The sequence below is a fragment of the Pararge aegeria genome, chromosome 18, assembly GCF_905163445.1.
Source record: "Pararge aegeria chromosome 18, ilParAegt1.1, whole genome shotgun sequence".
Lineage (NCBI taxonomy): Eukaryota > Metazoa > Arthropoda > Insecta > Lepidoptera > Nymphalidae > Pararge > Pararge aegeria.
In genome coordinates, this window is record NC_053197.1 from 13,067,966 (window position 1) to 13,094,465 (window position 26,500).

A 26,500-nucleotide genomic window follows, 5' to 3' on the forward strand; every position below is an offset into this window, starting at 1 on the left:
TACAAAGTGTAACGACATTACTAAATAATAATGAAGGATGCTTAAGTATATTTTATAAGGAATCACCTTGTAAAGATATTAAATCAAAAGAAGTATATTTATTATTTTTCCGTACAAATGAATTCAAAACATTTTATGTGTTTACTTATGACAACCCTATTGACATCAAAGACCGACACGCACATAGTACCTACGCTAAACAACGCGTATCTACTTAAGTGACAGGAGTCACATGATTTTAATTCTACCTGTGATGTTAGGGCTGCCTTAGATTACTTTCATTAAAAACTATGGCAATGTTTCTCTTAAAAACTATTAGCATCGGCATCCACAGATAAGTCTTAGAGACAGTAAATAATGTACCTCTGAAGTATTATTTCAGTTTTCATTTACACGTATATATTTTTTTTTCTCTACCATAAAGCATCAGAGTAAAGCTTTATTGCCTATTACGATCTAGCCTACCAACTAGACTAATGTATAATATGATTTTAACATATACTTCTACTTGTAAATATTTACAACTAAAATTAACCAATTACTTAACTCAGTTTCTAACTATAATTTAACGTTCACGTGACCTTAGTATAAAACTCGTGTAGTTTTGCTTACGGCACTGATCGACACTGCACTAATTGTAACTGCACTTCACTAGCTCAAAGGGTCAAACATATTATATGTAGTAAAGCGGTGATAGTCTACTGGTTAAACCTTCGACCTCCTTTTCAGAGGACCAAATTCGATCTATAATGTTCTCAAAGGCGTGTGATTTATTTTTAGTTTTACTGAAATTAAATCAGATGTATATAAATTGGGTAATATTATTTTTTTTAATATTATTTTATATATAATTTAAGTATTTGTTTTTTTAATTTATTCTAAATGTATGTTTTTGTTCGCGGTGCTAGATTCGTCAAGCTTATCTCACAGCCTGATGGATCTTACAGCTTATAAGTACTCTCATGTCTCTCTTAATCGTTTTTTCTCCTTCTAACTGACAATATAGTTTTTATTTGCAAGTTGTGGCAGTCTTTAAGTGGGTCTACAATATTACATTTATATGTTTTTTTCATTTTTTGTTTAGTTTTTAAGAGTTGTTGTAACCTGTTGATTGTCCCTTAAATAAATAAAATAAAATAGGTGTAGGTGTATTAAATTAATAAGAAAATGTTCGATGCGCTTAATTCAATATGTGCCAGAAAATTGTTAGCAATAAAAATCCTACTTATGAAATAACTTTTGTACTAACTAAAAAGTAAATAAATTCTTGGATAAATCAAGCTTGAAAACTATGTGCTACAACTAGCTCCTATCTTGAAAAATATGCAATTAAATTCTACTAAGTATCTTTGATAAAAAGTGTGGGTGTACCCCGATAAACAGAATACATCGGCTTACCCTTTTCGAAGGCACAGGTGTAATTTTATGTAGCAGCAATCGCTGTTAACTTGCTCTAATTTTTTTGAAGCTCCTTTGTCAGTCTCCGGAACTCTTCATTAGAAATATATGCAATATTATTTCGAAGAAAATCCCCGAAAAAAATAAAGAAAACATAAATAAATATCGGAATTGATTGATCTTTTTGAACAAAGTCGGTTAGAAACATCATGTTGTGACAAAACTGAATCCCCTCAAAGTTGCAATACCTACTATTCGGATCTCAATAAGGAAAACGCAAACGGTGATAAGAAGTTGTTACTTATTTAAATAAGGAAGTTGCCACTTGCGGCGCAGACTGCCAAAATTCCAAGAATCAGTAGTCGGTACCGTTGCGAAATTTCAAATAACGCACCGACCACGTAGCAGTGATTACTTTCATTTTTACCCACTACGTCTAAGCGAGGAAAGGCTAATGTATTGAACGGAGTATATACTTGGATTTACTAGCCATTTCCGAGAATTTCAGTGCCATACGAACTTTCATCCTACGATCCACCACGTTGCGCATCGCCCGTCTCCTTAGGATCGTAGTGTGGTGATTAAATAGCTTTTATAAAAAATCCTAGCAACCTGTGTTACACGCTGTATTTTCGACTACTCTATGCCAAAATCAAGTTGATTGGTTGAAAAGAAGGACGAAAAAATCTACTTTAGAATTTGTAATATTTATAAGGATAATAACAAACGTTTGTTTTTTTTTGCGGGCTTTAAAGATATCAAATGCTTTCATCAAAGGTATAATATGATACTCGGGATAAGTGTTTTCTGCGGTATGGACAAGGTAAGGTAGTACCTTACTGTCTGAGAGTAGTAAATACTGGGAGTTTCTTTACAAATCCTAAAAAAAAACAAAAATGTTTGATTCGCTCCCCGAACCTTGTGGCCAAAAAGAGATTTAACAACAAAAAATAAGCAGTTCAACGACCCTCGTGATGCAAGTTGTTCAGCATTATAGCGATTGCATTATACAAACAGTTAATTCAGAGAGTGTCCAATCAGTAAAAATGCTGCTAGCTACATGATCAGTATAAAATGGACGGCGGCGGCCAATATCGTAATGCGAGACGCGGCGCGCGGCCGCCCGCCCTCGGCTATCGCGCGCCCGATCTGTTTGATACACTCGGCTCGACGCCGCAACGCCGCGTCGAGTTTGCGGCACACCAAGCGCCTAATGTGAACAAGGCGATGCGCGACGCGGCGTTACGAGTTTAAATTATGCATGAGAAGTTTTATTTCGTTCGACTAAAACTTGTGCCGTGTGCCGACGGCAGATCAGAATACAGTTGACACCATCCCTCCTCTTCTCGTGGGTATCGTACGAGGTGACTAAGGGAATATAACGGAGAACGGGCAGTATCCTCTGTGCTCCTACCACCGTCTATAGTGCCATAACCCGTTGGCGTAAACCCACCAGTGGACCGTACCTATTGATGATGACTGCCAGTTATCCATCCATCCGATGACACCTCTTTCATCCGGTGGTTAGTGATGATGCAGTCTTAAAATAGTAGGTAACCAGAAGTGTATGGCTGGTATATTAAAACCATATCCTTTTCTACGCGGCACCTTATGACAACGCCTAAGCACTTAGCGGCTGCGATAAGTTGACAACTGTTGCTATCAAATTATGCGTTTTGTATGAAGACGACGAGTTGGCAACTTGTTGGAATAGTTAGTGAATCGTGCGTGAATGAAAGTTACCTGGTGGTTAGTGATAATTCAGTCTTAAAATGTTAGCTAACGGGTTAAGATGTTATGGCAGTTAAACTGGCTGCTGCTCTAGATAAGGATTTAGTGCTCTTTCCAAACGATTGACGTATATTTATTTGAGACATGATAATTTTATGCGTACAAGCCTTCTTCTGCCTTCCGCCGTGCACGAACGCACGAGAAGAATAATGGCCCTAATAACGGGGTCTTACTTATCAATTACGCCATACCATGGCCTAAATGACACCGTTCCCGCGCTCAGTGTGCTCTACTCTTTACCTTCACTGTGCAGTATGTACGTAGGGTCGCTAATCGCGCCCTCATCAAATACGCCGCTATAATAAACAAACAAAACATATGGCTTTCGAATTTATTTGCGGCTTTTGACAACATTACAATTTATATCTAGCCGGACATACTCGTAAGTAAGGGGTTACGTTTTATGCAATTGAAGGGTTTTCTTCAAAAAAAGGTGCTATGTGTTAGCGTCATTGAGGCGACCTTTACCTTACTTTTGTTATTTTTAACAGTAAATTTATTAATTAAACCTAATATTAACTTTCATTAAGTAAAATTCTATTCATTTTAGACTAGTCGGCGATGCACTTAAAGCTGCCGTACAAAGGCTCTTTGGCAGTAAACAAAAATTTTGAGCGGAATTGTTATTAGTATTGTTGATTATGTTACGTGTAAAATAATATCCTGGGGAAGTGTTTTAACTAAGCTGTGATGCAGATAATAATGTATTTGATTCAAAAGTAAACTATGAATTATAATAACGTGATCGGTACCTACTCATTAGAATGCACATATGATTCGTTATTACTGTATAAAAGTGATTTAAAATTCAAACTGTCTCGCTATAAACTTTGCGGTGCATCGCGAGGGGGCAATAAGAGTGCGCGTGCGCCGTCGGCGCCGCAACGCTCTACTTGCTCTAGCCTGACCACAGTTGGCATGGAGAGATTCGCTATGGGTGTGTTTAGCTCTTTAGGTTTGATGACCTGTCAACTTGAATTATGAACAGACTATATAAAACAATAGCCCCCTTGAAGCAGTCGTGTATTAATTCACCATTTTTATTCTTATTGTTACACGGCCGACGTAGTATTTATTCGTTCCGCTAAATTATATGGTGCCGAAATCTGGTAATGAGAAGTTTCCCTATATTTAATTCTTCTCTATATAATCTTTAGCTATATACTGCTAATTAATTATAAATAGTTAAAATAACTTTACAAATTGTAGTTAATTTTGATTAATTATTTTATGACAATCACACAGTTGTTTTTGAAAATAATTACCACATTTTAATATATAATATAAAGAAGGATTGTTAAAACTTGAGCTTACACACGCTTGACATTAAATATAAATGATTCTTAACAATAAACATTACATTACCGTTTCGAGTATCGTTAAAAGAAATCGTTACCGATAGCAATCTTTTTAAATGTATTTTGTAAAGCTGTTGACACCTGGAACGCTTTACAAACGTCCAGGCCTCGCGACCGAACGTTGGGAATAGTGAAAATGATTCGCGAAAATAACCACGGTAAGTTGACACATCTCTTTTGTCCGCTTAATTTATTTCCCACTGACCGCGTTCCGTTTTTAATGGATGAATATTTTCTAATTTTAAAACGGAAGAGGAATTTTTGTAACGGGATCTGTTTAAAACTATATTCCGAAATTCCCAGCGTTTTGTCCTTTGATCTATTTCTTGTATTAGCTTTAAGCGCTGATTCTTTTAAAAATCTTTTGATTTTATTCTACTAAGTACATGTTAGCCGTTGTCTATGTTCTCACCTTTTGGTTGATGTAGTCTAAAATGGTTGTGGACTAGCTTATAAGAGACATGTTGTTATGTTAAACCCTTAATCGATTTCTATGCTACATCGTAACGGAACGCTATATCGTCTAGCGGCACGTCTTTGATGGTAGGATGGTCACTAGTAGGTACACCAACAGCTATATCGATCATACCAGATAAGACAAGAAAGAATTCAGAAATTATAAACTCCCAAACATGTTTTTGATTTGCACAGTGCTAAAAGTTCAGAAAATGAAACAAAAATTGAAATGCAAAAAGAAAAGCAGAAAACAAAAGGCTGGCAGGCAACCTTAGGAAAACACGACAAAAACAGATTGCAGGCGGTGCATAATTATAGATGCTAATACATAAACTGGACTGAGAAAACTATTGATGATATATAAAAAATACGTATTCATTTTTAAAGTATTTCATGAAGTATATATATATTAGCTGCATATTAGTGATTTTTACTGCCGAATGTCTATTTAAATAAGTATATAGAGTTGTGCATACCAAAATTGGCAGTTGGCACCACTGTCAGTTTGTTTTTTATTTGTTATATTTCTTCGAATTTACCACGTTCATTTTACAATTTTCAAAGCAATTTTGTAATAGTTTTATTTTCGTGGAAATATTCTTAGTCCAAAACAAGTGGCAACTAAATTCAAACATAGCAGTTAGTTTACAAGAAAGTTCCGAGAATGCACTTTGAGCGCGACAATCCTCGCAGTTCACAATCGTTAGTCTAGTTTGCCTTAGTACAAGATTCACTCGCTCGCCATCGAGGAGTCGTGTTCGAGTGTGGAATACTAGAACATCGGAGTAATATGGATCTTATTTGCATCGGTTTTACACCTCAAATTTGCCTACAATTCTTTGGCTCGAGCTTATGCCAGAAAGTTTCTAAAAACAAAATATTGTAGTACAGGATTTGGGAGTCTAAGATGAATGATATTAGGTCCATTTTACTTTGACGATACAGAGTTTAATACTCGAAAACAACTCCTCGATTGCGAGTGAGTAAATCCTACACTAAGGCTACAGTTAACGCGTCGCGACAACTTGCGACCCCTTTGCACTTTTTCGGCGAGGAACACAACCAGAGCAAAGTTCTCAAAACGGTTTTCAATTGTGTTGAAGTCGCGCTCGCCCGAGTGTGGCACCGGCACGTTATCGCCATTTATACTTGACGTGTATTCCGGTGATTTTATGCGTTTTTAAAACATTTAAGTATTCAAAGATTTTTGAGTTTCTGGTTATCTTAAATGTAACTGAATAAATAATTGCTTCATTTGTAAAACTACTTGTGTTTTTCCCGCGGTTTCGCTTGCTTTGAATAGTTTACCTACTACTATTACTATCGCCTTTGCTTATTTCTGCCGATAAGTTGCATTGTTGCCATACTGTGATCCGTTCTGAAGGGCATGGTTGTCGGTGTAATAAAAGGCAGATATAGGCCAGGGACATAGGGCTGGGCGTGTTTCTTGCATGCCTTACGGAGGTTCGCTCAGTTTATAAGCCATGGTTATCCACTTAGCGTAAGGTGCAAAATTTAATTGCAAACTTTAATACACGTGACCACATAATATCTGGTTATAATAGTAGATTCGTTAATGCTATATATATCCCTGCATACGGATCAATTATATGTATGAAATGTATGAAAAACTGTGAGGGCGTTAGTAACCAGATTTATCGAGGTAAATCTCGTTTGCAAGAACTTCGGACATCACGGACGTTTAGGAATATCATCACCATTATCATCATCATCATTGCTTGAAAGTTTTCTTTGAACGTAGTTTTACGGGCATTATGTTACGGCAAGTTTTCCATTCTTTCGAAACTTTCAATTTGACGTAGCTGTACAACCCCCTATATCCCCGATCCAGTTGCATGTTTGGCGACTGAGCGTTAAGCATTCATCTTCAAATTAAGTACTACGAAAATATAAGTGAATGTTTTCGAACTTTTTGAACTAATAAATAAGTTACGAAGCTGCTTTTTAAATGTTAAGGACCTTCGTGCAAGAATTACATTCCGGACAGTTGGCATAGGGCCATCCTCCGAGCCTACAGAGGCTACCTTTGAAATTAAGAAGTCGGACTTTGTCCGGGGGTCATAAATGTGGGCGACCTTGCAGGTAGGTATATTTTAGTCGCCCGCATTCGCTATTTCGGAACGTTGACATCGATCTGAAGAAAATTGGAGCAGCATCTTTGGCACCTGCGGTGCACCAAAATGCGGCTGGCGAACGCTAGATTAATCTAACTGAAACGATTTTCAGTTCAGTATAAACAAATTACGTTTATGTTCAGGAGGCTTTTGGATCAAGATCTTTTGGAACGTTATAATATAATGGTTGTTGTTTTTTTATAAATATTTTGGGATACCAAATAATCAACAAAATATTTGTCCAAAAATATTCGGAGAGAGCTACCCTTATCACCTAGGGATATAAAAAAAAACCTATGACCTATTCTCAGTCCTACCAAATAAACACTAAAGAAAATATAAAAATCGTTTCGCAGGAACTCGGTAACAAACACTGACACGAGATTTTTTATATATAGAGATAGATATATTTTTGTAAGTCCTGTTCAATTCTATCCAGAAGAAAATGAAATCTTTATTTACTTTTTCGAAGGTTTACAACTTTAAAGTATCATTAATAATAAAAGAATAGCCGATAGCTCCTCTAAGTGTCCAATGCGCCAAAACCAGTTAACATATTAGGCCGCATCATCATCAGGTGTGATTGTAGTCAAGGGCTAACATGTTCTATGCGCAGAATATATAAACTAATTTATGCAATACAACAAGATACATTTGATAAAAATACAAAAAGAAACGCGTTAATGAAAACCGAAATATAACTTCACAGGCTTTAGAGGCACATTATTTACTATCTCTGAGACTTTTCTGTGGAACCCAAACGCTTTTTAAACCCAAATAGTTTTATAGTAAACCACTGCTATAGTTTTTACTGTAAAAAACAGTACAGAAACAACCCTTGAATCATATGCAAAATTAAAATCAAGTGACTCCTATCGCATATGTCGTTATAAAGGTACCCGTCGTGTAGCGGAGTTACTATGCGCGTGTCGGTCTTTTATCTTCAAAAGGATTGTCATAAGAAGGCACTTAAAATGTTTTTTATTAGTTTTTAGGAGTACGGGTAAAGGGTAATAAATAAGTCACTTCCCTTGTTACAACTTTTTGGACTTTACTTTATGGAATAATAAGTAGTCTTCTTTTGATTTAATATTTATACACGGTGATTCCTTATCAAAATATATAAATATGAATTCTCAGACTAGTATTTCTACCAAAAGATCAAATTTTAGGATGAGCTATCTAACAGTCATATTTCGTTTTCCTGCCAACGTCTCCTGAGGATGCTTTAGGGGCGGAGTGTAACGTGCGTAAAGCTGGTGGGTAGTCCAAGAACGGAATGCAATCCTTAGAGCGACTTAAGGCACATATTGTAAAAGTAAAAGTTTTCATCCTAACAACCTAAACGCAATAATATTCAATGGTTTTTACGTAATAATTTCAGTTCATCATCATAAAACCAATACCGGCCCACTATAGGCCACGGGTCTCCTAAGAAGGATTTAGGCCGTAGTCTACAACCTGGCAAAGTGCGGATTAGATAGAATTCGCACGCCTTTATGATCATAAATATGAACTCTCAGGCATGCGGTTTTATCACAATGCTTTCTATACCACTTTTAAATAAGTTATTTTTAATACATTAGAAAACTGAGAGATGTGTACCGGTACACATCTCTCAGTTTTCTCGAACCTGGCCAACTGAAAGTCCTACATACAAGGTTAAAACAAACTACACTAAAAGACACTGGCGTTTTTTCTCATGCTCACACGTAACGTGGCAATATTATTTATTTAGCTACGTCAATGCCTGTCTAACCCAGACGAATACGTAAAACGTGACGTTATCACACGACTAATAAACACAACTATGCAAACTCGTTTCCTTTGATTGATATCGTAATAGCATTTAAACAAAAATATATGAATTGTCATGTTAAGTTTTCTTAAAATAATGTTGTAATAGTTAAAATAGGAACTCCAAAATTTCGTTTTCTTTGCTCAGCACGTTTTATTACTTGTTGGTCGTAGATGTTTGCTGCCGAAGCGATGGTATGTCGGTGGTCGGTTTGTCTGCTGGGAGGCTTCGGCGTTATATTTATCATCCTACCGTGAAGACTCAAGCTAAGAATTAAGTATTCCGGTAGGATATCGCATAGAAACCGATTAGGGACACGGGTATTAATATAAATAACAAATGTCTTACAGTTTAGCCCTTTTCCGTCTTAGACTGCATCATCACTTACCAGCATGTAAGAATGCAGTCAAGGGCTAACTTTCAGTGATAAAAAAACGCACTTAAGATAGAGCATTACTCGTCCTTTCTTATTTAACGTTACATCCCTTGCTCGAGCGTCACACATAATTGTACTATTATTTAATGCTTTGAGCACATGTACCCCCCCGGAGTTTCCACTTTGCGCGTTATTTACGATCCAGTTCGAGTATCGACCTCTCAGATAAGATTGTATCAGATTCGCAAATTTCACTCGCCACGATTGCGTCGCGCCGCGTCGCCCAAGGTGACCGGTGCGTTGACATTGAGACGCCTTTATCAGATCAAGCGGCGTGGATTCGCGAACTGTGTTTATTACTGGGTCGGTTGCCGACTGGGCGGGGACGTGCTTACGTCTTAACAGAATTAGCTGATATACCTACCTACCTAGTTTCGGCCATGACATTTCTTGGTTAACCTGTAGGTACGAATTGTTGTTTCTTTAAGGCTTCTTTTAAGTGGGGAAACAATTACTGCTGTTTCTATGCCGACTATTTAAAATTTTTATGATTGGGATAATTGTCGCATACCTGAGCAAATCTTTTAGGAATTTACAATGCAAAGTTAAGTCAATTTGCGTATTATGTCTATCTTCGTTTCTCAGCGGGAAAAAAAAACTGCCAGTATCAATATAAATTTACGCAACCCAAGTGATTTTATACTTACGTTTTGGATTTAAAAATATAGCAGGTGGTATATTTATTTATCAGTTACAACCATAGTGATACGAACGACAAAAGTGAATGTAGTTTTTAATTATAAATATTTTAATAATATTAATTTTGCTTCAAGAATTTACGAGACATTGATAAGCTATTTAACGTTAACATATAATAGTGAGGTGAATATAATCATTTCAATAAATTAAAATTTAATATGGATTTTGACACTCTCGATTAGAATCTCAATAATCAATTTGAAATCTTAGACGCGAATATGTTGTAATTTACCAAGATTTTATCTCTATTTTATTTTATGGTTTTGTAACTATAAGTATTCTTAAACTTTCTGCTTATCAAAATTTGCGAAGAAGAAGAATTGATACTAGTTTCCATGCGCGAGTCGTCCTGCCATATTAGGTTTAAATCTTTTTTCTTCTATAAGACCCCCATGCCTGAATACAGCGTTTAGAGACCACTCCGCCCACGCTTCTTTTAATTGAGTAGCAAAATTCCCACATTCTAAACATTCAAACCTTTAAACAAAGTCAGAGTGTGTCTGTAACGTTACTTTGTTTATCAATGTGTGTATATGCTCGGGCTTAACCCAGCATGCCGAAAGGACTTAAGGTATATGGATATGCACACGGACACTAATTAAAGAGGTAGTTCAAAAGACAGACTGAATACCATTTCTCCTGGCAAAAAATGACTCCAGCGAAATTATTTCTAAACTAAAACAAACGCGGACGAAGTCGTAAGGTTCATTTAAGAATAGAGTGTGAAGAAGTCGCTTTTTGGTAGCCGGGAACATGTCAAGGAGAAGAATGTAAGGTATGTAAGAATATAAATTATTTGACGGATGCTCTATAAAAAGTAAGTGGCGAGGGCAAGCGTAGCAACACAGCGTTACACTCAAGTCATTAATCCGGTTCGCGGCGAGCGCGTCGAATATTTATTTTCCTCTTGTCACCAGGTGGTAGTCTTGGATGGCTAACGTATTTCATTGAATTTATTCATGACACATCTAAGGAAATCGTTAGGCACCCGCTATTATGTATGAAAACTTGAAAAGCTCCTCACCACCGACATTTTGTTGTTGAACGGGGAGAAATGCGGAGAAGATTTCTTGATATTGCATTGAGTTGTTTGAAATAAGCAACTAAATGCATTGTTGTAAATTTTTTACTTCGCTTTATGTTGAAAATTGCCTGAAAGCTTTGTCTAATTAGTTTATTCCTTTATTATATCACCAGATCCTACGTTCAATTCGGGAATCGGCCAAAACTTGTTTCTGTCAAGACTTTCTCAGCTTGTACTTATGGAGTTAGGAAATTAGTTTTGCCATGGGCCATGGGAAGCACTTTAACCGACCGACGATATCTCCTTTATTAGAACCAACATGTGATAATTGTCGTTAAAGCCCGCTAATTCGGCTTGGTGCCGATTACGACTCTCTCTTATGAGATAGGAATTCAAATCAATCAATCCACTTAAGCGCTACTTTGACACAGGCACCCAGATGATGCGTTGAAAGTTCAATCTTATAACCTAATTATTTTTGCGTCAAGGGTTAAAAATAGCTTGATCTATGCTTCTTTGTGGTAAATATAATTGACTGTAACCGTCATTGCATCATTGTAAGCTAACGGCCTGATAGCTGTTTCTGTTTCATTGTCGAAGTTCAATTTATTCTCAGAATCTTGACATCAATTATGATTTCTCAAGATAATAATGGGTTTTTTTTTTCTTTGTTTAAAACTTTTTGCCGGCTCTATCTGTTCGGGTTATTCTTCGTTGCTCGCGATATCAATTATTATTTGTCAAAGGATATCGAATTATCCATCGATGTAAATTGTATTTGAGAACGAGATATCATTGTTGTATAAAGTAGTACAATTAATAAAAGTCCTCCTATGAGTGTTCTTGCTTTTATGATCTCTTTCTTATATCAGACCTTTTGTTATTGTTTCTGTAGCTGTTTTATTTTTTTTGTTTTAGGTAAATAATTGTCTTAGATAATTTATTTCTTTATTTATGAATATAATTTTATGTATTAATTGCCATTATTTTCTATTTACATATCTTCAGAGCTACTTACCAAATAAAGTTCTAACGAATGATGATTGAAATAATTGCCTTATTTATTGAAGCAGCGTGTTTTATCACCGTAAGGTTAATTTTTTATTTTCATGTTAACGTTAAACACAATATGTTTCGAGATCAGAAACAGAGGTAAAGCGGACAAATAAATGGCCGACAAGGAGAACAATTCGTATACCTTGTACCTTCTTAGTGGTATCACGATTATCGGCGCGTCGCTGGTACGGGCAGGGGCCGTGATTGGGTGCAGCAAAGATCTCTATTAAACTGCGATCGGTATCTCGCTCCTGTCACGTGTTTAGAACGCCCGCCGGCTAGCCGAATCGTGGTTCTATTTCGTGTTATATTTTCTTCTGGGACAAGTTAAATTCTAGTTTTTTTTTTTCTTCAACTATATGATAAGTGCTAGCTTGATTGCCGTCGTTGCTAATGGCAAGTGTTAATGTGTACTAAGTTGGATGCGACTGGATGGGCATAATACTCGAGGATTTTAAATGTTTAGTAAGATGTAAGATAGCTTGAACCCCTTAAATCGAAGGCCATAGAAACGCATCCATCCCGCGTCCTTAGTGGCGTTCAAGGTTGCGACTTGGGATCAACCAATCACAGGACATGCTCAAACGGGCGCGTCTTGTTATTGGTGGCAAAGTACTCTAAACTAGAACGCCGCTAAGAATTAAGGTTGGCTTCATTTGGAAGGTGTTTTTTGTTAAGTTTATTATGGATTTTGTAACAATCGACTAAGCACTCTTTCCTGTGATCCAATGATGTACCAAAATTTGGTGTCAACCAAATGCGTTTTGCAACGATTTAATGCATTAAGTTGATTGAGCTTTTGCCGATCACGCGTGTAAGCGGGTTAGCGAGATTTATGATTGTTAGACTGGAATAATAGACAAAACTGAGGTGCAGAACATCTTTCGAAAGCGATCGAGATGTTTACCTAATGGGATCCTGCGGTTTTCTTCTTCAAAAATGGCCCAGGGCGGGCGACGGTAGGGGAATAATGGAAATTATTTATCGCGACTCACAGCTCGCTCGCGAGTATCGATAGAGGCACTTTGCCGAATAAATTACTCTGTAATGATTGGTCGCGCGCTACATTTGAGCTTTGTCACAATACCTAATATCCAAGAAGGGGTGTTGCTTAGTTTCGCGTGTTAAGTTAAGTTTGTTAATGCCGTTAAGTTTGACAATTTTTCTCTCGAAGGCCGAAAATAAGAACTGCGTTCGATTGCCGGCCGAGAGATAGGCTTTTAGGTTTTTTAAACTCAGTACCAGCCGGAGCTCCGGGCATCGGGAAATAAATAATTATACTATGACAATACACACATACAATATAAACATTAAGTCGTTGTTCCCAGTTATTACCAGTGATCTTTAATAATATAATTTTTAATGCCCAACAAGGTTGTCGGCCGAGAATTGAACCCATGAAGACGCGATCCGCAGTTAACATGCTAAGGAATTATTATATTTCTCACGTTTAGCTACAGAACCATAAATAAATATTGTATGTAACAGATACGTATTTTTTTATCATTACTTTCTCTTTTTCAAACTAAGTAAGAAGCTAGTTAAATAAATAGCAAAAAAATAGACACAAATAAAATAGGTATTTCTGCTTTGAAGCTGCATTAAAATAATAATATAACAGAAGCCACCACTGTAAGATATTTAATCGTCTTCGCAATGAATTTCGTTTAATCTGAGCCGTTGGAAATTAAATTTTCTTGCTGCGTGCCCTATCGGCGCATCGCTCAAATGCTTGCAGCAACGCGTCTGCTGTCTTACACGTATGCATCTCTCCGGTATTTACTGTACAACCACCACCGTGTTCTGTGATCTCTCTACCCCGAGTTCTATTTTATACTGACGAGCGAATATTGTGCGAATGAGATAACACAATATCGGCGGCATTATTATGAATATATTCTTAAAAAGCGCCGGTTATGCAACGTCTAACAGAATTACGATATAATATTGAAGGATGCATAATTATATTTCATAAGGAATCACCCTGTAATAATATCAAGTCAAAATAAGCATATGTATTTATTTTTCCATACAAAAATGCAAAACTTTCTATGTGTTTACGTATCTGATTTCTTTATTTTAACACTATGGCAGTATTTTACTCTAAAACTAATAATTTGTCCGTATCACAGATTAGTCTCAGAGACAGTACATAATGTAGCACTATTTAGCCTTTGACTAGCAGTCCCCGGCTTTAATTTCACATCATTATAAACAACTGACCTGCATGATATATTTAATTGCTTAAATTATAAATTAAGACTCTGAATACTGAGAAAAGTTAAGGGCTTGCCAGGAATCGATCTCGGTCCCCCTGGTCCCTATATGCTATAAGAATTACTTTATATTTTAAGTGAAATTTTCCTGTACAGTCTTTTATCCACTACTCTGCATGATCCAATACCCCGACCCGCCGCGTCGTATTTTTAATTCTTTTTCTCGGTCACTAAGGTTCGAAGCGTGATGTTAACGTAACTATACATTTTCTGCAAGAATTTCATTGCATGTACCTAATTCTTTTGCGCGGGACCTTATTCTATAAAAAGTACCCACGCATTCATCAAAAAAAAAAAGTATGATTGATATTATTTTAGAAGCTTACGGGGCTAATAATAATAAATATAGCTAATGTTAAAAAAAAACTTCTAACTAATTTTAAGTTAGTAATTAATAAGGTTACTAAGCTTATATAACTACATAATAATATGTAGGTTCATCTTCAATGTTCAGATTTACTACATCACTTGTATGTAGTAAATCTGAACATTGGCATCTACTTGTAGCGTTGTACTATATACATAAACGCGAAGTTCTTAGTTGCTCGAAATACACTTTGAATAACAACTAAACGAGAGATCGTCGTTGCTCAACTATTTCCACCAAAGATTCCGAGCCCCGAATTCTCTAAATAGCTGCTTACGTTGCTGTCAAATAAGCAAGGGGTGTCGGCGTAATAGCTTTAATGTTCCCTCAAGACTTCACTGAACGGAATTATTAGCTACTATATTGAAATATTCACCATGTTAAAATAATAATATGCAATTTCATTTGTAGCAGAGCTTTTTGTGACAGAGCTCGTCTGGGGACAAGTGTTAGTACTGGTTTATTTTTTTTAATTTTTTTTTATTTATGTTCCATAAATTGTGATTGTGTACATAAGATGCATGAAGTGTACAAAGGAAAGCTTATCTTCATAAGAGATCTCTTCCAGCTACCCCAGGATGTGAGTAAGATGATTTAATTGTGGTATAGGTCAAATAGAGACATATTGTATAAGAAAACTTAAATGCATGTAAATTCGTAAATTGTTGATTTACTCGGACCAATAGACAGGTCTGAGTTTTAAGACATGCGTTAATTTGCGTAACTTCGCAAACGATGTAATCTTGCATCCATTTTGAAAACAGAAGTGCAATCTATTTAGCAAGCTGCAATCCCAATTACCATCGTCTTATAAAAAGCCATTGATTCTACTACCAATAAATAAAGAAATACATATTACATTCATTGACATAATTAAACTACATAATATAATTAAATTTATAAATATTTTAACAAATTACATATTTTATTTCATTGCATTTATTTAATAGCTACGCAGAGAGACAACTTCAACCACAAGTAACAACGAATAAGGATTTAAGACCCATCGTCTTACTACAAATTAATTGACATTGCCTTAGTACAAGTAGCAACTGTCAGCAGAACCGAAACATTGCAAACATGATTTCCAAACACCATACTAAGTAAGTTCTGCAAATTGTGACGAAAGTTGCAAAAAGTTGCTTAATTTGACTTCACAGAATAAATTTCTTGCGTAGTAACACTTTCATTTTCGTCTGTATACTATGACATTGAAATAGTAACACATTTGTGTCGTCAAACTTGGCAGTTCTTGTACGAAGAGACGTCAAAAATGAAATGGCACAATACATTTCGTGCGAAGTTTCAAATTCAATGTCGTCAATATGCAGAATCAGGGCCTAGTAACTAGACACACGTTTAAGGTAAACCGTTTTAGTGTGTGAAAGAAAATATACTGACCAATGATTGATCAGGTAGATAGACCTACATACAGGACAGTCTATAGTACAGTAGTGGATGAGCGCAATTGCGACAGAGCTTTCAAGGGCTGGGCAAATACCACCGCCATGCTTATTTCTGTCCCCACCAGCATTGCTGTGTTCCGGTCTGAAGGACGTGGTTGCCGGTGTAATTAAAAGCACATGAGGCTTAACACCTACCCATGAGATTCGTGGGCATAGGGCGGTTTTTGTACGACGTGTTCCTTGCATACCCTGCGAAGTGTTATTTTGTTTATAGGCTATGCAGGGCTTGTATTTTCGTTGGTAAGCATTTACTTAAAAATGACAATAATAATCTCAAATGGTTCATTCATTATACAAGAAATATTCAATCGGCGCTTTCATCGCGCGATTAAATTATTTATATCATTTTCGCGAATTTAATACGGGCACCCGCGGAATGCAGATCGGTTGTGATTTCCGGAAAAATCTCCATGTCAACGACCGTGCCCGATATAGTGCGGGTCCGTTAGCCGAGTGATCGAGCTGGACCACTGCCACCGTCGCAGGCTAATTATACAAACATGCATGCAATATGCGGACTGTGTTAATCGCGGCTAGGGAGAATGAAAGCCATGGTATGAAAGCTTGCACTGTTTTATAAAAAGTTTACCAAGGTTGACATATTCTTGTAAGATAACACATAGTTGGTGCGTCTTTGGTATAATTCTTTATTGACAAGATAAATAAGTCGTAGACTCAATAGTCGTAGGCATAATTTGCTTGATTTTAGGAGCAAATAATTCAGAATATTAAACACATTGAATTCTTGGTCTAGATTGTTTTGACTTGTTGCATAAATAAAAAAAAATCTAAATTTTTATTTTTCAGGGTGGACCAAGAAATTTGTTTAATTTTACTATCCCTAATAATACGAGTGTCAGTAAACTGGTGATTAGGCACGAGCTCCTGGTCCCTGTTATTTTCACTGTGTGTTATGTGATGATAATTGTATAAGTGGCGGCCTTTTAACGATTTTTTTTGTGTGTGTAAGATGTGGCTTAGTCGCTCTGCTAGCCATGTAACAGATATTTATCTATATATTCTAACTAATTTATATATCACTTTTGATTCTGATCTAAGAGGAAACGCTAAAAAGCTAATTAAATCTACTACACTTATATAACTATCTAGTAAACTTATTCTAAGTTGTTCATTCCGAACACATGGAACTTTTTAACGTTGTTAAAGATATAATCTTATAATTTCACGTATTATTTTCGCCATCCCATGGTTGTTAACTAAAACCTCCTATGAGAGAAGAGGCCAGTCACTGCCCAGCAGTGAAAGCAGCAGTTGAGTAAAAGAATAAAGATGATGATGATGATGAAAGACGATAAACTTTTCTCTATTTATTAAGATCAAAAAAAAAAAAAAAAACAATAGGATTAATAAACTAAAATTGTAAGCATATGATTTACTAAGTTATTATTCTTAATTATGAATTATTTACTCATGTCCGGTCAGAAGTTTCGACCCAATAAACACAGATTTAAAGAATAGATAATCTGCAACGTTTTATCAGTTAAATAAAATAAAGCGATGTTCATAAGGCCCCAGCGCTGCTAACATCGTGAAACCTCTGATAGCATGAGGGTGTTCTCCCAATAAAGAAGTTATTTCTGTTACAAATGAGTACCGTCCCGCACGCCACATTCCCACGAGATTAATTGGAGAAAAAAAAATGTTAACTCTGTGGGAGACGATGAGTATTGCTTGTGAATGTAAACATATGATTTGAAAAGCGCGATTTCTCAAGAAAATGCAAATTTGCGCTCGATAACAGTTTACTTTGTAAAAAGCGCGATTATCTGGATGAGTACCAATGAAAGAAAACACGACGACAGATGTTTTGTTTTTAGTTATGTGGACTCATCCAAGATATTTCGGGGCGTTCGGATTCCTAGAACTTGGCGCTCGCGTGTTCCCCGCCAAGGCATCTGGGTCCCACGTCAGTTGACCAAAACATCGAGGTCGTGTCCATTCATGAAGATATTAGTATTATTTAGTCTTTACTTATAGGTGTCGCTGCGATAACGTGCCAGTCGCGTCCACGCAGTCGATTATTACGGACAAGTACATTACAACAGTACATTTCGTCTACCTATTTGTTTATTCCATTTTCACTGTGTGCGCGCGCGAAACGAGGTGTTGTTTTCTAGGAAATATCGCGAGAGTGTTGTAGCAGATAATTGCTAGTACATTACGGGTTTTGTTGAGTGTAAGTGTGTTGTTTGGAGTTGAGAGCTTTGTACTAGGAGATAATAAGTGTTGTGGCGGAGGCTAGTGAACCACCAGCCGTGCGTGAAGCCGGCATGGTGCGCAAGGGGGAGTCCAGTGGCGCCCTCCTCAGGACTCTGGCCGACGCGCTCCGATGGCGTTCCTTCCGCGCCCTCGCCATGGTATGTTCCGGATTGGTTAATGTCAAATCAAGTCAAACCTTCAATTAAGAGTCTTTCGCTTATTACATGTAGTCTTGTAGGCTAGGTATGTACAAGTGTATTATATTATAAAACATTTATAAGTAGTTTTTTAAAGTAAGCGGTGAGGGCCTAGTGGCTTGGGCTTACCTTGCGGTAGGATCGAGTTCGAGCTTCGGCACGCACTTATGTTTATTTGCACACACACTCGGGTTTATTTGCATTTCTAATTTAAGCAATTAAATATCACTTGCCTTAACTGTGTAGGAAAACATCGTGAGGAATTTTCTGCATGTTTGTTGCATGCCTTAGAGTTCTCCATAATGTTTTCAACTGCGTTGGAGACTACGGCCTAAAACCAATTCATACATCATTCTGAGAGGTACTAGGCCGGTAATGGGTTGTTGTTGATGATGATGATGATGATGATGATTCGTAATACCTATATTGCGTTGAGGATGTTGTGATGAATTAATTAAGAGACAAAGGTTCAAATCTCATCCTTTGTACTAATAGGTTTCAGCCACTCCGCAACGTGTTTGCTTAGTTGAGGGGTAAGAGTAATTTTAGCGTTGCAAACATTCTTTTTCCCGCCAAACTGCATTGACAGGCTACAACGTGGAGGTGGTTCTAAGATCGAGATCCCCCTGCCCTATGGTAAAGGAAACATATATGTAGGTACTAAGCAGTGGTACGCGAATTAGCTAAGGGTGATGAATCATATAAAAAAAACATACCTTAATCAAAAAAACAAAGTTACAAAAAGCTTTATGTATGTACTTGTGTAACTTTCGTACATATAAACAGACAACAAAAAGACAGTAGGTACCTGTTTGTTTATTTCTTTATTTGTGACATATAGTTGACTCAACTACTGCACTGCACCGATCTTGATGCAATTGGACTCATATTATATGGCTTGCATCCAGGAGACGGGTATAGGATACTTTTATCCCGGGAAAACTGACAAGTTCATTGTATTCTAAGCTTGCTTTATGATGACATTTTTCTCAATTTTTGATTGGTGATAAACAGATGCACTGTGAGGCTTCGTAGACTAAGGTGTTTGAGAATACATATCCTACAGTTTTTCTTAGCAATTTCAATTAAGGTAGGTACTTATCAAGCTAACCTCAACAAATCTGCTTATACCCAAACTGACGACCGAGAATTATGTTTTAAGATATTTTGATTCTCATGATTTATTTGTTACAATTGCTTATTTTATTTAAACCTTAATACCCTCATGCTTAACTCGAAAATAAAGTTTATCAACTTTTATTGTTTGATAATAGACTTGCAAAAACGTGTTCAACAATAAAATAATTGTATATACACCGTAATAATGTCATTATTATTTAATATGTATGGCTTTAGTTATTTGCTATAATACAGTTAATTTTATATCCACGTGTAGACTCGTTCTTCAATAACAATAACAACGTCATTTTATGTGTAATTACTTAATTAGATACACTTTTTACTGTATGTTACATGTCGTATGGAACATTCATACATAATTTTCATAATAATTGTAAGGTGATGTCTATGTCTATGAATGTTCTCCGATGCACATGTACATTACTTCTACACAATCATGCGCGTGCACATCCATCCCTGGCGCACAGGGTTCGGGCGAAACAATGGCATCCTAAAGACATTTTCAGGTTTGCAGGTTTGATTGTCCTGAATTATTGTCTTAAGGTGCACGTACTGAAAAATTAAGTATGTTATAGATTTTAGATTAATTATGTTAATATAATAATTATGTTGTGATTAGGTTATTTGAATGTTTCTTACTTACAAAATCTATGGTCATATATAATCTTATATACTCGAAATAAATGTTTTTTTAATTTATAAGTTAAAGATTAAGGTACGAGGGTTTCAAATGCGCCTGCTCTGAGAAGAAGCCCATAAAATCTTAGCTGGGTAGTATTTTTGTTAAGACCATCTCTAACTGATTAGCGATCTAATAATCGCAATTCCTAGGTACCAAAGCTTTTTATCGATTACTAGCGGTTCACCACAAACTTCCATCCTACGATCCGCCGCGTTGTTTATCTCCCGCTTATCAAGAATTGGGCTATCAATTTTGAAGGAGATTATTCATATCAGACTGGTTGTTCGAGAGATCACAGCGTTCTAAGAAATACATTTCTATCCTCGTTTTAACCCCTTTCATTGAGAATCTGTAACATATATTTTACCATTTTTTCTGACAACCTTAATACCAGATTTCATCGATATGAATTTATTAATAACTATCTTAAATACAAACTTGAATCGACTATTTAAACTATTCAAACAAAATAACGAATATCCAGAAAAACAAATTGTTCAGCTTTCGCTATTATAAGTTTAAAAAGTCCACCGTTTCAAAAGTTTTGAACAAATTGAGAGAAATCATAAAGCTGTCAATACGGTGGTTAGTTATATAATTGTAGTACTTGTAAAATTAATTAGCTATATAAATTCGGTGTTGTCCAAAACAATTCTAATCTTTGATAGTACCACATAGTTCCGTGAGTGAATTCATGATGCATTAGCTGGCAGTTTAAGATTTATAGGTGCTGTCCGAGGGAGTAAGTCACGTGCGAACATGAGGGAGATAAAACCTGCGGAGCTACATTGTTAGTTACCCGAGACACTTAAAGCGACAGAACGGCTATTTTACAATACTCTAACTACTAATAATACAAATTTAGTCTTTCGGTGAGACCCTTGCAATACATGTGAAAAGAACCTGTAATTTATTGCGGGAAACGGAAAAAAGGTAAGACCAACATCGTGGCCTGTTATACAATTGCATATGAACTGCATATAGAGGTCCAATTTTACATTATGTGTGTATCAACATAACCAAGCGAACCATTCACTTGTTCCAAACTTCACTTGAAACCGTGGTTTCGAACCACGCTTTTAAATGAAGTTGAGTTCTAATAAAAGGCACCCCTAATACCCAAGGAGCATCAAGATTACTTTGAGCCCTAGTTGGTACTGCAACACTCTAGGAGCTTCCGCCTTTGTCCCACCGTCACCGAAATGACGCTGGGGCAACCTTACTGATCACCAGCCAGATAAAAAATAAAAAGTAATGGTGTTTAATTGACTCCATGTTTGTAGGCTTTATTTCTTAAATGTATACCTGTTTTGGTACCCAGTTTTAATGCGTTGTCCCGTCTGCCCCAACTATGACAAAATATCTACGTTCGCGACAACGCCCGTGAATTCTCTACGCCCGGTTAATTCAATGGACTGACGTAAAGTACGGCGACAGCGATTAGTAATAAATGTCTTGACGCAAACGTACAGCTCTTTGCGAATGTTTTAATATGCCCTCTCTTTGCTATCCATCTCAAAAGAGATCACATTATTAATCCTCCTTCTACATCTTTGTCGCTACCCAAAGGCTATGGCTTATGGCAATGCGGCAAGCGATTCGCCATTTTTACACTGATGACACCATCCATAAATATTAGTTTATTCTTCTTCGGCTGCCTCTCCGACTAGCGAAGGTCGGCATCCAACTTTTCATACAGTAAATACAAGGAACACATCCATCCAACTGTCGCGTAGGTGTAAAGCATAATGTGCCTAAAATTACACCGGCAACCTCCAGAACACAGCGATGCTGCTTTCGGCAAAACTAAGCTCGGCGGTGGTACTGCCCCCGAACGAGCTCTGTTACAAATGGTGATGTTGTTTTACACAAATCCCACGGGAACCGTTTTTTTTCCCTGGAATAAAAAGTAGCCTAAGTTACTTCCTACTAACTCTGTGCTCAAAATCAAGTTCATTAGTGGCTTAGAGCGTGAAGCTTTTTGCATAATATTAGTAAGACAGTAAAGAATCACGAAAGAACGAACTGTTTTTTTTATATATGATAATATAGGTCATGTCTGTAGTCGGGTTTTAGATTGTCTTGTAAATTATATTATTAGCCTGCTATATTTAATTATTATTTACGATCGGCGTCGCGTCGTGCGTGCTGTTTTGACGGCTACACAATAGGTTGGAGTGATATCGAGTGTGATACGCAGTGCACGTGCTTATCAACGCATCTAGTCTCACCTCGTGATTACACAATACAATGATTGTAGCTGGGTATCATTTTTTTTTTTTTTAGTATGTTTTACGGATGCGGATGACCCTTTTATTGGTAAGTCAGTAAGGAAAGTAGTTTTGTTGCTCAAAGAAGGAGACGAAGGAATACCACGGGAACCTTAGATTGCGCTGAAGGCCTCAACTGCCATATTTGCGGCCGTAAATGTCGCTCTCGCATCGGCTTATTTAGCCATACAAACAAGTGTCGCTTAGACAGTGGTTGAACCGTCTCTCAAGACGTACAGGCGATCGCCGATCACCACCATAAATATTGTAATATATGGCCGATGACGGTCTGGCCTTTATCTCATTACGCCGAGCATTTTGCTCTGCGCGCCTTTTAACCGTTTTATACCTATTATCGTGCTTGTAGTGCAATGATACAATGTATTCACCTAGTTTGCACGATGCACTTGAGTGCCACGCGGTTTTCGCGCTTATTGACACATCTGACCACCACGGCGAGATCACGTCGACTAATCCCGATAACATATTATCACTTTGTCTCTACTAGAGAGCGATCGGTTTTCTTTTATGATATTTATTGTAATTTTAATGATAACCACCTTGCAACATTGATTCAGCTTCGTTAGGCTACATAACTCCGAAATTAATAAACAAAATCTCCAGGTCAAATAAAAACACGATAATAATTAACGTATTAAAATTTCATGGTTTATTTACCTTAAAAGGATTTCAAGAATGTAAAGTGGATCGGGGTGCAATTATTTTTAACAGAAACAAAAGTGAAAATAAAATTGACTGCTTTTTCTTTCTATGGTGGTTAAAGCGCTCAAAGGAAGGACCAACTAAAACCTAACCCTTATACATTATATTACATTAATTAATATGTAAGTCTTAGCTCATATTGGTTTATTATATCGTACTTATTATTATTATTTAGTTAATAAATAACTATAACCTAAAATAAACTATTTAAAAACTAAATAAAATCTAAAACGTCCTCGAAACCACCGCAGCGAGGCACAGTTCCTAAGATGCTGGCAGCATTTCCCCTCTGGATGGCCAAACTAATTCGTTGGCCAAGGTAACTGCCCGCTCTAGGATCACCGGTAGACTCGATAACCCTTTTCGATAATTCTTTGAAAAGGGCTCTTGCCTCCGGACCCCACGGTCCCAAAGTCTCTACACCAAAAGGCAAAACATATGATATGACATATGACCTTAAAATTACTTGCTCTGATCCCTTCTCTACACTGCATAGTAATGCATGTTTACATTGAAAGAAAAAATGGACGGTTTACTTAACATTTATAATCGGATTGACGGCCGATTGGTGCAGTGGGCAGCGACACTGCTTTCTGTGTCCAAAGCCGTGGGTTCGATTTCCACAACTGCTGTCATTGTCTGGGTGTTTATCTATATATTATAAGTATTTATTTATATTATTCATAAAATAAAAATATTCATCAGTTATCTTAGTACCCATAACACGAGCTACGCTTACTTTGGGACTAGATGGCGATTTGTGTATTGTCGTAGTAGTATATTTATTTATTCATCCTTATTAACTTAGTTACCCAACAAAGGTAGCAACAATACAACAATGCAGAATAGATATTGTACACATAACAATAATAATGATAATCTTGAGAATTGCCAACAGTCGCCTAACGATGTTTTTGTAAACTTGTTACATCGCAACTCCGAGATCTATTCGTGCACCACTTGGCTTTCAGGCAAAGCAGTCTGTTTGTTACTTTAGTTCCTTCTATACTACATACCTTTTTTGCCTTTATGCGTTGGGATAATTTTAATTATTTCACTATATAAAAAAGACGGCAAATGCTCTCTGAGATCTAATTTATACGTCGTCAAAAATAGGAATTTCCCAATTATGACAAATTCATTTTTATTGAAAATGATTTTATTTAAGAAGGGTCTCGTAGAAATTTCGTCAACTATACGGCCATATAGTCATCCAAGTAAACGAAATTGCGTCGTTGTGTTAGCATTAATAATACCTACATATCTCATGCTATCATTTTATTAAAAACGCGTAAATTTTCGTCTGTTACCTTTCCCGCATAAACTATAGATTCCGATAAAATTTGTCGTAAATATAGATTGCATCCTGGCGAAGGAAATAGGAACCGTTTATTTTTACAATCTTAAAACAGCATAAAAAACAAACCGAAAAAAAATTTTTTTTTGTGTTACCTACAAAGGGTCGTTGTTAATGCCATTACTACTTTTTTTTTAAGTATTAATAGCGGGCAAACGAGCAAGTGGGTCACCTGATGTAAATAGACTAGCGCCTCCATAAACATCTGCAGCACCAGAGGAGCCACCGATGCGTTGCCGGCTTTCAAGGAGTTTGTTTCCCTGCCCTTTGAATAACCCTAGATTGTATTTTGGAGGAAAAACATCAGATGGGAGATTGTTCCGCAATTTGCAAGTTAGCTGTACAAAAGATCTGGTATTGCAGAAAAATACCAGGCACCCAGATGATGAGGATGGCGTTTATTTCTACGGCGTAAGGTGCGGTCAGAGGCCTATTTAAGTAAGGCGCTTTTGTCCTAGAATTAGGATAGAATAGAATAGTATAGAATTTGTTTATTTACCAGAACAACACAAACAGACTAACATACGGAGTTACTTAAAATTTTGTACTTTATTATTAATAGCTTAAGTCTATGATGTGTCGTGCCAATAAAAAGGTTCTGACTCAGCTTAATGTTCCGGATACCAATGTACCCATAACGCTGGTATTCTGTCAGTACCTATTGAGCTGAGGGAAGTCCAGTTATGAAATCACATATAAAAACAAAAAGTAAACTTAATAAAAGAAAGTAAACTTCATAATGGAAAGGAGATGTAAATCCATTTTTATTTTAGTAGTAATGGAAAAGTATGTTAGTCGGATAATAATTTTTAGCTTTTAGTAGTTATTGTTGTAGGATAGTGCCACATTAGATTTTTGACTGACTGACTTCGTCACAATGTGTACCACAATCGGTTTATATAATAAACCGATTGTGGTAATATTTTAATAGCATATTCAACCGTAATGGTCCACTTTAAAACTGACAATGCTGAAATAAGAATCACTTCACAAGGAAATATATTGAAAAACGAAAAGGACTTCAAGAGCACTGTTATATATAATGAGATGAATGGAACTCGAAATTTAGGTATACGACCTCTCAATACCATAGCCATATTTTCCTCCAGCTGTATTAATGATGTAAAGACGAGCCAATGCGGCTCTAGGACAAGATACAGCTGCTTTCCTTGTTATTACTGATCCCGAGTACCTTCCTTTGTTTTTATGAGTCATAAAAGTCAATCGTTTTTTAAACTGACAATATTCTTCGTGAGTGATGGTTAAATAAACTCTTAATACCCTCTGTAGTTATTAACAGCGAAAAAAAGTGTTTTATTCTTTACTATATTACTGACTAAAATTGCTGTGCAGTTTAGACGATTGAGTAAAGTTTTTCCAATAAAAAAAATTGCCAAAGTTACCTCTAACGGAAATTTGAACGTTACGATTTCGTAAAAAAGTTGTGACAGACGGACAAAGTCGCGACGGTTTTTCTTACAATTCATTATCATCATAATCATTTCAACCCATTATCGGCCCAATGAGGATGGTATGGGCCATAGTCCATCACACTAGCCAACGGCCGAGTGGCGCAGTGGGCAGCGATCCTACTTTCTGAGTCCAAGGTCGTGGGTTCGATTCCCACAACTGGAAAATGTCTGATTGATGA

At 36.6% G+C, this 26,500-nt stretch overlaps 1 protein-coding gene across 4 annotated transcripts in view; it reads left to right on the forward strand.

The window, feature by feature from the left end:
* Positions 1–26,500, forward strand: part of LOC120631532 (serine/threonine-protein kinase minibrain) — a 230,959-nt gene that overhangs the window by 158,462 nt on the left and 45,997 nt on the right. Inside the window, exon 1 of one of the 4 annotated variants that reach the window (XM_039901157.1) lies at positions 17,651–18,638. The exons of the other annotated variants lie outside the window; for them this stretch is intronic. Within the exon in view, the coding sequence (XP_039757091.1) occupies positions 18,552–18,638 (87 nt within the window). The 5' untranslated portion in view covers positions 17,651–18,551. Of the gene's footprint in view, positions 1–17,650; positions 18,639–26,500 lie in introns of those variants that run through there. 4 annotated transcript variants of the gene reach the window in all.